At 37.3% G+C, this 17,565-nt stretch overlaps 1 protein-coding gene across 2 annotated transcripts in view; it reads right to left on the bottom strand.

The window, feature by feature from the left end:
- Nucleotides 1–9,823: 9,823 nt before the first annotated feature.
- CCDC50 (coiled-coil domain containing 50) overlaps nucleotides 9,824–17,565 on the bottom strand; it is a 64,415-nt gene continuing 56,673 nt past the window's right edge. For both annotated transcript variants that reach the window (XM_079923281.1, XM_079923282.1), the window contains 2 exons: nucleotides 16,001–16,107; nucleotides 9,824–14,181 (listed from right to left, as the gene is read on the bottom strand). In XM_079923281.1, coding sequence (XP_079779407.1) covers nucleotides 14,162–14,181; nucleotides 16,001–16,107 — 127 coding nt within the window. In that variant the 3' untranslated portion in view covers nucleotides 9,824–14,161. The remainder of the gene's footprint in view (nucleotides 14,182–16,000; nucleotides 16,108–17,565) is intronic.

Genomic DNA, 17,565 nt, shown 5'->3' with positions numbered 1-17,565 from the left:
CTTTTTTGTTTGCTTTTTGTGTTGTTTTTTTTTTTACTTTCAACATTTCTGTATCAGGTATTTTAAATATTTCTTATAAGCATCATATAATTGGGTTTTCTCAGTCTGACAATCTGTGTCTTTTAATTGGAACATTTAGTCCACAAACACTTAATATAACTACTGAAATGTTTAGGTTTGAATTTACCATCTAACTACTGGCTTTCTACTTGTTTCACTTTTTCTATGTTCCTTTTAGATTGATTATATTTTATTATTCCATTTCTCTCACTATTATCTATCTTAGTAGTTTTACATTATTTTACCACTCTTTTTGTTGTTATAATAAAGATTACAGCAAGCATATTTGACATATCAAAGTCTAATAAAAGTTAGTATTTTTACCTCTTCCTTTACCTTGCTTCTTAGTGTGTTGTTAGACCAGCGGCATAAAAAATCACCTGGGAGCTTGTTAAAATTTAAAATCTCCAGCCCCACTCCAGACCTTCTGGTCAAAATCTACAATTTAACAAGATCCCTAGATGATTCATATATTAAAAATTTGAGAAATACTGCTTTATGACACTTTAACTCCATTTACTTTATCATAATTCATATACCATTTTGGTGTATTTTATTTATGTTTTAAACCCACAAGATACCTAATCATTGTTTTAGACAGTCAATATTCATTTATATTTACCAACAAATATATACTTTTCATTTATGTTTATTCCTTTCTGTATTTCTGACCTTTCATCCAAGATCTTTTCACTTTTGCCTGAAGTACACATACATCTTTAGTGTGGCTTTTCATAGCTTTTGTTTGAAAATTTATTTCCCTGTCATTTTTAAAACTTCATTATGGACATTTTCAAACATATATAAAAGTAGAGAGAATAGCATAATAAACCTGATTTACTCATCACCAGTTATTGATATATGGCCTATCTTTTCTTTTTTATACTCATTTATGTCCTACCCCTGACACCATATCATTTCATCTATAAATATTTCAGTGTGTACCTCTGAAATATAAGAAATTTTTGTTTACAACACAACCCCAATTTCATTATCAGACCTAAAAAATTAACACTAAATTCTTAATATCAACAAATATCCAGTCAGTGTTCACATTTCCCTAATCACCTTATAGATTTCAGTCTGTTTTCAACTAGTTAAAAGTATTGCTTGTGTCTTACACGATTCCCCTTCTCCATTTTCTTTACAAATATATTTTATTTTGAAGAATTTTTGTTGTTTGTTTTATAAAGTTTCTTAGTCTGGATTTTGCAGATTGCAATCTTATGTTGCTATTTAAAATTTTCCTGAATGCCCTATACTTCCTATATATTAGTAGATAAATCTAGAAACTTGTTAATTTTGTTGATAATATTGTTACTTTCATTTGGAGGGACATAATATCTAATTCTCTCTCTTTTTATGATACCAACTGTTAGTGATCATTGTGTAGATCTATTAATTCTTTGAGGGTTGCAAAATGATTCTATCATTCTATCATTTTAAAAATTTGACTATTAGCTAAAATATTCTATAAAGGGAAATTTATCATAATCAGCTATTCATTTATTCATCAGTAAGATACAAATCTTATTTTAAAAAGAAAAAAACAACAGGCAGGATAAATGCTTGATTATTCTCCATATTCACCAGTTTTCAAAATAATGAGCTGGTCCATAGCACCTGCCACAGGTGATCAGTAAGGGTTATTTTAAGGGGATAAAGATCATTTTAAATACACGGGTTTAAACATATTTTATGTCTTTCTATCCATTTCAGTTATTATCCCTATTGATGCACAAATTATCCTGTCTCCGGCTGATTGGGGATATTTTGACAAAACCTTTTCTTTGATAGCTTCTTTGCTATCTGGTAACACAAGATATTGCAGTTTCATCTTGCAAATTTAAATATCTAAAATTAGCCATTTCTCTATGAAAGTCTGATTGGGTTTTTTTTGGTAGAAAAAAAGACCACAATCTGTGCATGAAGGATGTTAATTGCTACCAGGGTGCTCTTTGTTTCTAGGTCTATTTGCTTTATTTTACTTTCACTTTTATAGTTTTCCTTTTACTTGTAAAATTTTGTTTCATCGTGATTTAAAATAAGTATCTGGTTATAACATCAAATCTACAAGATAAGGTATATCCCGTTATGTCTAGCTTCTACATATCCCCTACACATGTATTTCCTCCCTCCCTATAGCTAACTTTTAAAATTTTTATAAACATACCATTTTTTCTTATTATAAGGAAACATGCATACACAGCAGCATCCCCACACACCCCCTTTTCCAGATACGTGATGCAAAACCTTTATGCTTTCACCACCTTCCTTTTCTCATTTAAAAATATATCCTAGAAATGACTCCAAGGCTGAGATTTCCCTCGTTCCTTTTGACAGCTAAATTGTACTCCACTGTTTATTACTCCTCTCGTTACTCATGAAAAGCATAGTAAGATAAATTTCCCAACATTAATCTATAAAATGACTCAGATTTGCTTTTTAAGAAACTGCCCAGAGTGATGGCAGCCAAGTGACTACGTTGGCGCCTCCAAGCTCCAAATTCTGCCACAGAAATATCTAGAAATAAGCAGAAACTTTGTCAGAACTATGGAAAACAGTCATAGGTTTACATTAACCAAGTGAACACAGAATCCAGAAAAAGTTAACTTAAAAACAGTAGAAAAGCTTCTAGGCATTTTACTTGCCATCGCCCCGCCCCTTTCTCTGGCTCAGCCACAGTTGAAGACAGTAGCCTCCATTCCCAGTTGGGGCACCCTAGTCCCTGGTTCCAAAGGAAGCAGAGCAGAATTTATTTGCAAATTATTGTGTAAATCTTTATAACTTGACTGGGGGGCTACCTGAAGGAGTGATGCAAAATCCTCATCTCTGTTTTGCCTAAGTTGGAATTCACCGAGGCTAGAAAAGCAGTGGGCATCATTTGAAAACATTGCAAAGTAGATAAACCATTCAAAGAGATTACAGTTGAGACAACAGATAGCTGGTCTTAGGAGAAAAAAACGGGGAGAGAGTTTCTTTGTGAAATTGGAGCAATTAAAAGCACCCATATTTATGGAGAAATTTAGAAAGCCATGCACATGCCCAGGGCAAGATGCATGCTCAGAAAAGACCTCAGAACTCAAGCTTTGACCTTGGGTAGATCTTAGACTCAGTGAAAGTCTGGCTAAGTGTTAAAGGAGGGCTTCAGAACAGAGTCAATCTGCAAAGACTAGGAGAGATTTTTTCCTTTTCTTTTTTTTTTCACCTCTGATGTTCACGAAAATCTCCATCAGACACAAGAAATATACATAACATAAAATATGCCATTGTAGCAATAAAAGAATATACCAACTAAATAAATAAATGAAATGATGAAAAAAAAGAAAATTGCCAAAGTGATCTTAAGTTTCCCCTGGAGGAAGAAATATGAAAGAATAGCCATAGACATATTTTGAAAGAGTCATCAAGGGGAAACGTCTCACTAGATGTTAATTTCATGATTTAAAATGTAGTACTAGACTGGAACTAAGACAAAATTTTTTTTAAATGAGGAAATACAGAATTTGAATCATTACAATAGTGGCATTTCAAATCCACAGGAAATGAGTGTGTTGCTTAATAAATGACATAGAAAGAAAGGACCAACAGGGTGAGAAAATAAAATAAAGCTAAATTATATCAAAACAAACTCCAGGTGAACTAAACATCAAAACCTAAACAAAGCATAAAAATGCTAGATTAATATATAAGTAAATAGTGGAGTTTTCCACTTGTAGGAAGATGAAATAAACATACTTCTCCCTATTCTTCCCACTAAATGCAAGAAAAAACAAACAAACAAAAAAACCTTTAATGTTATATAGAAAACAAACACAAGAAGACTTAAAATGGTAGAGAAAAAAAAAGATGAGGGATTTGGGGACCCCAGGAACAACATGATTTTGAGTTCCTTGGGTTTTCTTTTTGCCTTGTATATATCAGACTTGGATCTGAAGAAGCCAGGAACCTGGAAACACCAAGAGGCCCAGAAAACAAAAGGCACCAACCAAGGGCCTGCTATCTCTAGCCAGAGAACTGGGAAAGGGACAATCTGGCAAGACAGATACGTTTAGACAACAACAGTTCTACTCCAGCCAAACACCACAGAGAAAACGCATGGCTCCATGACTCCCCTTGCCAGCAACGGCCTGGTGGGACACTTAGACCTTCAGCCTTGTTAGGCTGTAGGGAGGACCCTCGACCCCCTATCATACTAGGGTGGTGTCAGAGAAGGCAGAGTAGGGAGCTGGGACTTACATCCCCAAGGCGATGAGCCATCCACCATGTCCTCTCCCTGACCACACACATACACAGTGTCAGTGGGGGCCATGTGAGGAGTCTGGACCTCCTCCACACCGGGCAGCAACAAGACATCTCTCCCCTTTCTTGTTAGAATGATATAAAAGGAGGCCTAATCTCCGTTAGTCACGACTTTCAATAAACCTTGACCTAAACATCACACTTTATGTAAAAATTAACTCAAAATGGATCAAAGATTTAAATATAAAACTTAAAACTACAAACTTGTAGAAAAAAATACAAAAGAAGGGCTTCCCTGGTGGCGCAGTGGTTGAGTCCGCCTGCCGATGCAGGGGACACGGGTTCATGCCCCGGTCTGGGAAGATCCCACATGCCGCGGACCAGCTGGGCCCGTGAGCCATGGCCGCTGAGCCTGCGCGTCCGGAGCCTGTGCTCCGCAACGGGAGAGGCCGCGGCGGTGAGAGGCCTGCGTACCGCAAAAAAAATGTAAGACTAGGCAGAGTTCATAAGACTTGACACCAAAAGCATGATCCATAAAAGGAAAAATTGAGATATATCACTTGGTACCCACCTCTCCAGGCCAGAAAAGTCCACTGTCATTTACACACACATCTGCCAATGGCAGATATACCTGCAGACACACACACTCACACACACACACCCCGCCTCCAGCTCTGTGTCTGAGAGTCCCCAAGGCCTGGTCAGGGATTTGAGGGCAGGTGCTTGGTGGGTCAGCCGGAAAATCTTCCTCAAAATCAGGCAGACACTGAGAGCACTGCTCGTGAGGGCACAGATCAGGAAAGGAATGACACAAAATAATCAAGTGTGGCAGGTGCACGTCACAATTCACATGACCAAAGGCTCAGGAATCGGTCAGAAATATACGTTTCGGGAGTATGAGAAGTAAGGTATATACTAGCTGGAGGTTCAAGAGTTCACAAGAATATCTAAAGACCTTTCAGTGAAAGAGGGTCATAGTTGAAGCTTGGGGATAGAAAGAGACAGATTTGGTTAGAGGAACACATGTTAAGTTGAGGGCAATGTGCTGGGTGTGGAGCTAGGAGCAGAACAGCGCAGTCAGGAACACAAGATCAGCAAAGGGAACAAACACACAGTTATAAGTTCTGGAGACTAACGTACAACATGGTGACTACAGTTAATGGTAATGTGGTATATACTAGAGATTTGCTAAGAGAGTAGGTCCCACGCGTTTTCACCACACACACCTGCACACACAGGTAAGTATGAGACGCGATGGGTATGCTGCTTTGATTGAGGTAATCATTTCAGTGTATACGTACATCAAAACATCACATTGTACACCTGAAATATATACAATTTTTGTCCAAAATAAACAAAAAAAAATTTTTTTTAAAGGACACGAGTTCAGGAATGAGGCCTTTCAAACGAATGCCTAGGAAGAGTTCGGGATTTTCCAGGCTCCCAGTAGGGCATGAGGCTCTTCTCTTTTTGAGGTATCTTAAAGGAACCCAGCACATCTTGACAGCCAGGATCCTAGAATATTCGACCTGAAGGAGTACTTACAGATTGCCAACTCTCACTGCAATGAGCTTATTAGTAGAAAGGATAAGTGGTGTTCCAAGGTCCTGAACCAAGTTCACAGAAAAGCCAGGACTAGGACTCAGACCTCCTTATTCCTGTCGATTTCCTTAGTCATTGGCTCTACTGCAGTGTTTAGTTCATGTTTGTTTAAGCACGTAACTCAGATACAATGGGGAGGAAACACGTGATCTTTCTGCCCCTTGATATGTGGGTGAAATTTCTTCAAATCCCTACCCTGTGACATGTAGTACTCCAAAGCCTTCTGAGATTTCTCTAAATTTCCAAGGAGTAGAAGGCAGCTAAGGTTCTCCTGGCTGTCTTTGAGGAGTTTCTAGTGTGCTACCTCTCCACACCACATGGCCACAGCCTGACACTCGGACCCAGCCATACCCACAAAACCCACCCAGGTATATTGGGTACCTCCTGCCACAGATTAAGAGGAGCTGCCTTAATTACATATTTAATTTTTTAAATGACTTTTAGGTATGCAAACTTTTATCCCTGGCAACTTTCACCCATTCTTTAGAAACTGAAATCAACACATCACATTTCTTCAACTAAAAAATACTGTAATGTCTGCATATCACCAGTGCTCCTTAGGTGTCTGGTAGTGATACACAGTGTAAACCTTAAACAGAGCAAAGAGCAATTTTCCTTAAGCAAAAATTAGTTTATATGGGAAAAGCAAAGGACTTGCAATTTGGGACAATCCAACTATGTTGAAACATAAGCAAGTCTGGAGAACAAATGGGGAGGGGTTGTTTTGAACAAAAGTTCACTGGAGGAGAATGAGACTTTGAAGTGGTGGCGGCTTCTCATTGGCTGAAGATTAGGGCAGCTTACTGTTGCCAGGTGAGAGAGGATCTCTTCCTCCTTCCTGCTGAACTATACAAGCTGTAACGCGTGGCACGTGCGACAGCCCTCCCTTCGTGGCTTCCCAACTCCAATTTTGGATTAGGTTTCCTTAACACGTTTTCACAACAGTATAGATGTATAACAGAGATCACTTAGATTCCCTGTAATATTTGCCAGAGAAGGAAGTGAGGTCTTGAGTCTGGCCGAAGGAAACTAAATATTCGGTTGGCCAAAAAGTTCATTCAGGTTTTTCCGTAGCGCCATGAAAACCCCGAACGAACTTTGTGGCCAACCCACTAGTTACCTCTTTAAAAATCAGTTTAACAGTCATTGAAAATAGTATCTTATTTTTGTTATGAGGGGTTATTTTTGTTTGTTTTTGTTTTTTTGCGGTACACGGGCCTCTCACCGCTGTTGCCCCTCCCGTTGCGGAGCACAGGCTCCGGACGCGCAGGCCCAGCGGCCATGGCTCACGGGCCCAGCCGCTCCGCGGCACGCGGGATCCTCCCGGACCGGGGCACGAACCCGTGTCCCCTGCATCGGCAGCCGGACTCTCAACCACTGCGCCACCAGGGAAGCCCGTATCTTATTTTTAAGTAACCTGCTACATTTCTGCAGAATCAGTTTCCTCATCATGATTAGTCTAGTAAAGAAAATTAGATAAAGAAACACCTCATAAAGGTAAAATGTTAAATGCTGGTTATTATTAATGTCTATTTTTAACATCCATGGACTGCATGTGCGGTGCAGACTTGGTTTTTGGCCTCACGGAGCCTTTGATCATTCGGATTATTGTGTGAACATCCACTTACCTGTTTTTCTTTCAAATGCATCAACCAAGCCACCAATCACCTCACACAAAACAAAGCCACTTCTCTAACGGATTTTTTTTTTTTTCCTAACGGATTTGGACTTGGGAGTACTTGTTGAGAATGTTAATGTACTAGGAAGTATAGTATTATACATGGTTACAGTAACCAGAATAAGATAAAAAGCTACTGTTATTAAACAAAGATACATTAGGGTTAATTTTGTAAAGAAGAAAAAACAAATGAATATTCCCAGATCTTCCCAAGTCCTTGAATGTGGTAAAGAAAACATGAGACAGAGACCATTAACGTAATAAATGGATGACTGTATTAAGAGAAAAGGACAAGATTGGTGTTTGCCTCCATCCGTTCAGGAAAACAAGCACACGGACTTATACAATACTTTGGTTTAAAAATGATTCATAATATCAATGTTAAACCTGATATTGAAAGAATCCAATGGGTCACAAGGTGTAAAAAACGAACCACTGAAACACAAGCTTGCATAGATGAATGAATGAAGATGTATAACTGGCACTGAAGGGAGGCTTGAGCACTGGATTCTGAATGACGTTAGCACCTCAGTCGCCCAAGACACAAGAACGTCTCCAGCACCACATTTCTCACTTTCCCCAATGAGGTCATGAGCAGAAACCTGTGCTGTATGAAGGTGGATTGAAACAGACTGTTTCCATCAACTTCTTCCAGAAGCGTGCACACATACCCACTGGTACCCAACATCAGTCACCTTAAGGCATCCAGTGTCCCTCACAGTTTCACTTAATCTCTAGATAGGCATGTGATTTGAGGTGGCCTCCTTGTTTTCTGTCCTCAGACTGGCAACTCTATTCCATTAAGGTTCTGTTCAGTTCCATGAAGTAACTATTTCAAAGCTGCCTTTCCCTCTGGGGCTTGGCTACAAACTGATGAGCACTTGAGATAACATCTCACTTGTTTTTTAAACATCTACTTTCCAAATGTCAAAGGGCTTTCTTACCAAAGCATCCAAAACCTCTGGGCACTGTGCAGTTACCTCTTGCAAGAGGATACTTTTCCAAATTTTGAGACAAATGACAGCACCACCTCAAATTTCCTGAGCAACTTGATTTATATGAACAAACTCCTATACTTTATAATTCGGCACCTTTCAAAATACAGTAGTGTTGGGATGGATTCTTCTTAAGGAAAACCGCATTACAGAGAATTTTCATTTTGGAACATCATTTTTATATGCTATCATAATACTTCATGAACTAAATATTGGGTTGCCTTTAAGAGGCAAGCGAAAAATATAGCTATATCCGAGAAAGGGCATTTGGCTTTCAGTCTATGACAAAGCTGAAGGTATAGCCTACGGGGATTTCAGAGGCTAATTCAATAAGAAATTTTAGAAATTCTGATATCAAAAACCCTCTCACTAAATTTAGAAAGAGTTAGAAACTCTTTTAGCAATTATGGTCTGAAACTCAGTGCAACAAAAATTTATCCTAAGTATATGTATGATGTGTAATAGTATATTCTCTCAACTGTCTTCTCTTTGCTGTCCTTAATCCTTGCTCTTTTGTGAAGGAAATGTCACTTGACCCCTGTCTTTCAATTCTTCCATTCTTTCTATATGAAACTCAGCAATGAATCATGGGGCACTAAGTTACACAATTAGTTCTGTTCTTATCTGAAATGCCTTATGCTATGAAAAAGTTACTCAAGATGAGAGAAAAATTTTCTAGTTTGCTGAGAATACACAAAAACATTTAAGTCTATTAGGAACATATATCTAGGCAGTGTTCACACATATTTAAGGTCAAAGAGAATGATTTTTAGGACCAGACATTTCCACAAATCAACATGATTACTTAGATGATTGTGTTAGTCTTTAGCATCAAATACAACCCTAAAACACACTCTGGTGTCTCCCCTACCATAGCAAAAGTTTCAGATTGATTTTCTCTTAAAAGTAATAAAATACAAACACTCTTCATATCAACAAATCTCCCATTTGAGTAAATGTCTCTGTTTTGTTTGGTTTTCTTTTTTTGTTAATGTATGCATTTTAATATATAAGAGTGTTGGTGAAATTCTTACAAAACGTAATGACTTCACACTGCATAAGAGAACCTTTGGAAATATCTTCTACACAGTAGCCATAGAAAAGGAGGACAGTCAACTCTCAATTATTTAGGAAGTGATCACCTGAAGAATCCTGTCAGGAAATTCGCTCTCGCCTACTACTAGCCTTCTTGGTCATGCCATTGCTCATTCACAGATGGAGAGGCGATTTGAAATGGAATGACATACTTATCAGCGTGGACGTCACTCACAGCTTGGTGTGAGGATGTCCAAAGCTTCTGATGATGAGGATGTCTGGGGCTCACCTGTGAATTTTATATCTCAATGGAGAGTTGACAGTCGTTCACATATAGGAAATACAGTACACTGACCTTGGTCAGAATCAAACTAATTTAAGGCAATACTGCTCCTCACAGACATTGCTGGCATACAGTGCAGGTCTCCTAAGAAAAGTGACTGTAGAAGTGAGGATTTCCTACTTTACCCTTTCCTTCTTGATTTCTCTAGAAATAAATTCAGCATTTCTAATGAGAGTTAAATGGCAAGAGTAACAACAGCCTCAACTCTTCCCTTTAACAGTCTTATTATGTATCCTCAGGGATAAAAGAGACTCTTCCCAGAGAACGCTGGGTGACCCTGGGTGCCCCGTGCAGCATTATCAGGCCAGTCTCCAGTTTGCTTCTCCCTGCCCAGATGACCTACTACGGACTAGGGAGAAAAGAAGGATCCTATCACCAGTAAGATAAGCAGTTATGGCTTTAAGACTCACAGGCACCACCAGATAGGAGGAAAAATGGGATCATTTTATCTAACTTTTCTCTGACTCCAAGCAGTAAGCAATGGACAAAGTACTCCAAAAATGTTTTTGTCTTTGTTTCTTTTCCTTTTCGCTCAAAGAGCAGGTTTTGATTTCTGTATGCTTGTTTCTAAAAAGTCAGTATTATCAGAATATAGCACAGTATGTAACAGTGAAATCTACCTGAAGGATTCCCTTTTCCGTATTAACGTCCCCAACACAAACAGTGCTTTCCCAAAAGGGAAAAAAGCCTTTGAGTGCAAGTTCTATCTTGTTCTCAGTCCTTCAGAAAGCTGCTTACACAGGGGTCTTACGTCTTTATGTGGCTGAGGATATTACAGCCAATCACCACAGTTATCTTTCAAGGAGATCATCACTGAATAAAGGAATAATCTTGGTACTCCCCAACGTGATTTTTATGTAAAGACAACACTCATTAAAAATCAAGGCCCTAGAGTGTTAACCACTTATGTGGTAAACTAAATGCACCATATTATACCAGGTGTTTCCAAAGAGCAATCTGGCACAAGACAAAATTCAGAGAACATTTGACAGTAGTAAAGAAAAATAATAATCAGTTGAAAGTTAATCAGTTTTATACTGAAAAGTCCCAAGATTGTGCAAAAGGTACGGACAATGTCTGCAACGGATTTATTCATGGTCCAGTCCCACTGTGGGCCACAGTACAGAAGAAAAGGGGAAAACAGGTCTGGTTCCTAATTTCCTCGTGAGTCCAGTGGAACACAGGCCCAAGTTCACGCATTATGGAATATGTTGATCTAGATCCAAGTGGCCACTGCCATTCTAAAAAGGTTTTCCTCCTGGGAGCATCTATCCGTATCTTTTCTAATTTAGATGTTTCTCTATGATCAAAAACCATATAGTCTTTCCTGCAGTTCATTAGTCTGCTGCTGGTTGTTGTAAAGTCACTTGGGAAATAGTAAGTCCAAGACTTTGTATGCAAAGTCACCTTCCAAAAATTGCAGTGTTATTTTAAAGCATGTGTAGCAACCGTCCAGTCTCCCAATAAAATTATGTCTAACAATGGTTAGACAGTAGAGTCACATTATTTTCAACTCAGAACATTTAATCTTACCCTTATCTAACCTTGCTTCCAGGCGATGACTTACAAAAAGTTAGGTTGCGGCAATGGGGTGTGCATGTCCAGTAGCCTTATGATAAGGCTCCACAACGCACTGTGCTCATTCAGTGATACTGATGTCAGTGAGACCTGGTCTCCACAGAACACAGGTATGGAAACAGAGAGATTTTCTAAAGGCCAGAAGTATTAGTTTACATCACAACATTAAAGCATAATACATTGTGGGCTTAAAAATTAAATTGCATGTGTTCCAGCAGTAGGAACAGGAACAAAATAAATGCTTCCACATTTATATAAAAATGACAAAGTGAAAAGCAGAGAACACAGTGAAGAATGTCTGGCAGTTTCTTAAAATACAATTGTTAGTTGCTCCTATAGTCTCAAAGATAACAATTACACTATTTGAATGAGAGTAAGAGGAATTGACTGGTTGAATTTGATCTGTCTCCTTACTCACAGGGAAAGAATTATTCTGATACTCCTTAAAGTGTTTGCTTTACACAAAAAATTAAATTAAATTAAAATATTTAAAAATTCTAATCTTTTAAAAACCTTAAAAAAAAAAACAAATTTTCAATACAGATGCTGAATTTGTGTGTCACGAGGGAAATACCACCTTTGGTCACTCACTAAGACAGCTGAAACACTAACATCCTGGTCACGTGTTAACTCACCTGACATTTGTTTTGAGTAAAATATATCCAGTTAGCATTTTACAATAATAAATACGACTGGATGAAGTAATACATGAGAGGCAAGAGAAACGTAGAATTTGAAAAGAAGAACTGATCATTGTATGAGATAGAAAAATAAACATTTATAAAATAAAAATATGGCAAATGTTGCCCATTTGCCTGATTTTCAAGTAAAAATATACTGTTTTTTTTCCTTTAAAGCTACCATAAAAAACTTTTTAAAACATGAAGCAAAATCACAGGGCAGACAAAGAAAAATATAGCATTACTGTAAATCAACAATACCTAAACTTTGGATATTGAAACCACCCTCTGGAATTTGATTTAAGGCTAGGGTCTCCGTTTGGTCTGCCCTTGCCTATTTAAATAAAGACTTTTTCTCATTCATTTCATCCTGGACATTCAAAGTCCTGTTATTCTTCCTTTCCCCAATTTTCTGAAATGACTACATCCTTAAGGGTTTTGTTTCTTTCTAGATTATCATTTTCCCAAAACTTAATTCTTAGATATCTTTTACTTAAATTCACACAGTCCAAAAACTTTATGAAACTAAAGATCTTTCTCAAAATGAAAAACCCAAATCTGCTCTGAGAAACTAGTCTAAAAAGCTTCCTGAATATTGCCCAACTTTAAAGACTATCTCAAAAGATAAGGCAAACAGAAGCCAGAAAAGAATGGATTAACCGTTTTTCTCAAGTCACCCACAGATTTCTTTCCTAAACAAACATCACACTAAAATGCCAAAAACGTCAGATTCATACAATGAAAAATAACAGGAAGTCAGGCTGAAAGGATATTATTTATATATATAGCATGACTGATACTTACGTTAACTAACTAGTATGGGAAAAGAGGCATTTCCATGAGGTTAGAAGATGGAAAAAAATTCCATATTTCTTGAAGAGGGGTTTAAAGGTCTGGCACAAAAGGAATCCAATGCCCCTGTGTCATTAACAAATATGTAGAACCAAATAGTTGGATGAAGAACCCCTTTATCAACTTCATGCCCAATTAATCTACTTCTTGACAGATACACAAAATATTTTTGAGAGGTTGCCAACATATGCTGCTATGATCAATCTTACAGCTACAGAAAATGATGGCAGCACCATGTATAGAAACATCTTTCCAATTCCATTCCCTTCGGCTTTATAAGTAAATGTAAAGTAAGAGAAGGGATACAAAATTTTTCATTTTCAGTTTTTCGATTTTCAGTTGATTTTGCACAGACTTTAGTTAAAACTTCACAGAATTAAATTTTTGCTAGTAAATACTAATAGATGGTCCAATGCCCAGAGGCTTCAGAAAGCCTTGCTACTGAGGAGGCAATGGCAGCGACGGTGTTAGTGAACGACATCTAGGCCAATCTTCCCAGGAGGGCATGTAAGGATACGTAAAACCTCTACAGTCCTGGTAGTCTGTTACATATTTCAACTGTTCCAGGTTTTTGTTTTTTTTTTAATATTTTATGGTTGTGATTTTTTTTCTTTCCTTGAATAGTAAAAAGCAAATGTCTCTGTCTTTTAATATATCATACACTAATGAACCAAAAAAAAAGCTATTTCTTATATTCTTTTATTCTGCATTGCATCCAAACATTGTGTTACTTTGATCATTATCTCCACAAAATTCTAATTGCTAAATAAAGCCTATTCCCTAGATATCAATACTCCATACCTAACGAAAATGGCATTTTATAGAGCTCTTAGATACTATATATTGGCCAATATTCAGAAGCTAGATTTTCTTGTACTGCCCAATATTCAGAAGCTAGATTTTCTTGTACTGCCCACGTGATCAGGAATAACCAAAACATTTTAAATGAATGAAAATTATTTATGGTCTAAAAAACACTTGAGGATAAATCTGAGGAATACAAAATATAGGAGAAAAAAATAAGCATGGAATGCATTCTGTATCATCCAGTAATTTTGCTACAGTGAGTCCGTTTTCAAGGCAGGTTCCTAGGTTTTTACGGCTTATAATGGAAACCTGGAGAGAGAAGGAAAAAAGAAGAAAAACGATGAAGGAAAAATCTCTGAGACACTTTTTCTCCCTGCTCAGGTAAAATAATTTACCTATATTTATATGCATTTCAAGTGGTTCATATTTTGTTTGTTTTTGGTTGTAAGAATACAACTGGCTCTCCATATCTGCAGGTTCCCCATCCACCATGGACTGAAAATAGTCAGAAAAAAAATTTCCAGAAAGTTCCAAAAAGCAAAACTTGAATTTGCCATACGTTTGCAAGTATTTACAGAGCATTCGCACTGTATTACGTATTGGAAGTAATCTAGAGATGATTTACAGTTTAGGGGAGGACGCGGGGCAAATGCTATGCCATTTTATACAAGGGTCTTGAGTATCTGAGGATTCTGAGATCCTTGGGGGTCCTGGAGCCAATCTCCTGCAGATAACCAGGTTGAATTTACATTCAGAATCAATGTGTTATTTTAATATTATGTATCAAATGTATGTCAAGGACAGGAAGGCACCTCCTAAAAGTGATGCATGTATATAATTTGAGAAAGAACCTCATGAACTTCCTCCAGTTAAACAAGGGATGGTAAAAAGGCCACCAACCAATGGAAATTGTAGTGTATGGGTTGTTTTGATAATATTCAACTAATCTCATCTTTTAAGTAATGTTTTTTGTCTTAATGTCAACATTGGATGAATGACAGAATGATAGGGAAGCAGGAGAAGGAGAGCTTTTAAAAAAATACAAATGTCTGGCAAAACCTGCCCCCGGAAATTCTAGTTTAATTAGTCTAGAGTTGCACCTGTGCAATGGTATCTTGTAATCACCTCAGAAAAGAAAATTTAAGTAAGTTCGGGAAGGCAATCATTAGATTTGGGAAAGGATAATGAAAACATCACCTAATAAATCTTCAAAAACCGTAAAAAAAACCAAACATCAAGTGATAAGACCTAATCTTTGTAAAGTCTGTTGCAATCTGCTTTCATATATTTTACTCATATAATCCTGACCATGCTGATACCATTAAAATCACCTCCATTTTTCGATGAGCAAATTAATATGAGAAACTACATTTTCCTCACTCATTTTATGACTGTCATAAAAATACATCTAAGGGAACGCATATGGTTAGTAGAGGAACTAGACCCGATTATTCCTTTCATTTTAAAGATCTGGTCCAACTTAGATCTCGTATTTTTTTCTCATGTTCTTTGTCCCATTTTTCTTCCATGTGATGTGTTTTGTGTGATGTGTGTATGTATGTGCGTATTTTAATCTAATTAAGAGAATCATGGGCAGATGAGAAACAAGAGCCAAGACAGGAAAAGCCCAGTAGATCTAAATGCGGGACACAGTCTCCCTTTAAGAATCTGATAAAAGCTATGAACGAACTCTCTCCGGACCCTTGAACAATGTGGGGTTTAGGGGTGCTGATTCTCTGCACAGTTGAAAATCCATGTATAATTTATAGTTGGCCCTCTGTATACACATCTGCAGACTCAGCCAGTATGGATGGTGTAGTACTGTAATATTTATTACTGAAAAAAATCCATGTATAAATGAACCCCTGTGCAGTTCAAACCTGTGTTGTTCAAGCGTCGACTAACTGTACATAGAAAAGTCCTGTATTCAGCTTAAGGTGTTTGCTTTCTGTTTTTTAATCATTTTTGTTTGTTTTCCAAAAAATGAAGACTATTACAATGATCTTCCAAGAGGAAGAATAACTTATTTTTCCACTCTAGTGATCTATAAGACAGCATCTGGCTTTTCCACCACAGCATGAGGATTATTAAAACGGATCTGAAACCTGACCATATATATTTTTATTACCTTTATGAGAAGACTCTGACTTTGAGAAATGACGTGTGGAATTATGCTGGTTTGTAAAATGAGTGTAATCCAAATCCTCAGCCTCTGTCATGGTAGGTGGTAGTGGCCTGAAAAAAAGTTAGAATTTAAAGAGATACTCTAAGGAGTAATGACAACAATTCCACCTCTCACTGGATCTCTTGGCAAAGACATTTTCAGTAGAAATACAAAGCCAGAATATTTTAGAATCCTCATGTTAGTTCCTGGCCAGTTACATGACCTTGGATAAATTATTTAATCTTACTGTTCCTTTGTTCCGATGCACATAATTCAATGAAAACAAATATTTTCTGAACACCTAATATGTGTGAGGCATTGTGCTAAGGGCTAGAGAAACAAAGATTAATGTTATCACTGCCACTAATGAGAAGTATACTTTGTTTTGGTAGGTATTACGAAGAAAAAGAGAAAGAAAGGAAAGGATAGAAGGGAAGAAAGTAATTAGGGGAGAGAGGGAGGCAGGTAAGAAGGGAGGACAGAGAGGGGACGCTGGCCAACACAGAAAATTTAGAGCAAAGTTCCTTACACCACTAGGTGGCAGAGTAGAACTTAAGAGAAGGAAAGGGCAGTGATACCAATTACATGTGCGACTTTTCATGTCAAAACAAGACAAACTGTAAAAATAAATTGGGAAACTTTTAATACTCCAAACTTTGTATTATTTTACTTATATAACATAAATTTTTACAGACATTTGGCACTGATAAAGATAGAACAAAATCTCTCCCTTTTTTTTGGTGGTTGTTTCCTAAAGGTATGCTCAACATTTGTGTTAAAGCATGGAACCAGATGAGGTTAAGACCTGCCAAATATACAGCCACGTTGTAGGATGCGTCGTGTAATTATATATGCAATATGGAAAGCATAAATATTTTGAAGTTTGGAAAGTTATGGTTGGTTTGGGTATAATGGGTTCTGTCATATAAGAATGAGGACAAGTGTTCAAATTTCTCACCCTGACCCAAGCAGTAGGTATCTCCCTGGGTAGTCAGTGTCTGGAAGAGGTCAGCATCGGATGTAAATGTGTATATATATTGAGGGCTATGCTATGGGCTCTACAGAGACAATCTCAACTTTCAGAATGAGTTTGCATGGTAGCTATCATCCACATATTTTAGAGTTAGATTAGGTTAGATCAGGTAAGCGATCTAAGTTCACACAGTTGGTTAGTGGTAGAGCCAGGGCTCAAACTCAACTGGACTTCAAAACTAGTGCTCTTAACTACTATACTATGCTCTGCTACATAGGTGTGTATTTTTATCATTAGCATTATCTGCATTCAAGATTATACAAACACACACACACATACACACAAGCACACATACTCCTTATACTTTCAAATGGTACGTGGCATATGTTTTTATACTTTCTTACATTTTTATACACATATGATAAATATAAGTGTAACAAATAACGTGGCATTTTTCTTGTTTTTCTTTTTGAACCATTTGTTTACAAATATTAGAAATCAAATCAGTGTTTTCCTTTCATTATTCATGGATATTTATAACATTCGCCTTTAAAAA

This window comes from Stenella coeruleoalba (assembly GCF_951394435.1).
Source record: "Stenella coeruleoalba genome assembly, chromosome: 5".
NCBI classification, from domain to species: domain Eukaryota; kingdom Metazoa; phylum Chordata; class Mammalia; order Artiodactyla; family Delphinidae; genus Stenella; species Stenella coeruleoalba.
Note: the sequence above shows the minus strand (reverse complement) of the source record. Positions and strands in the feature narration are given on the sequence as shown.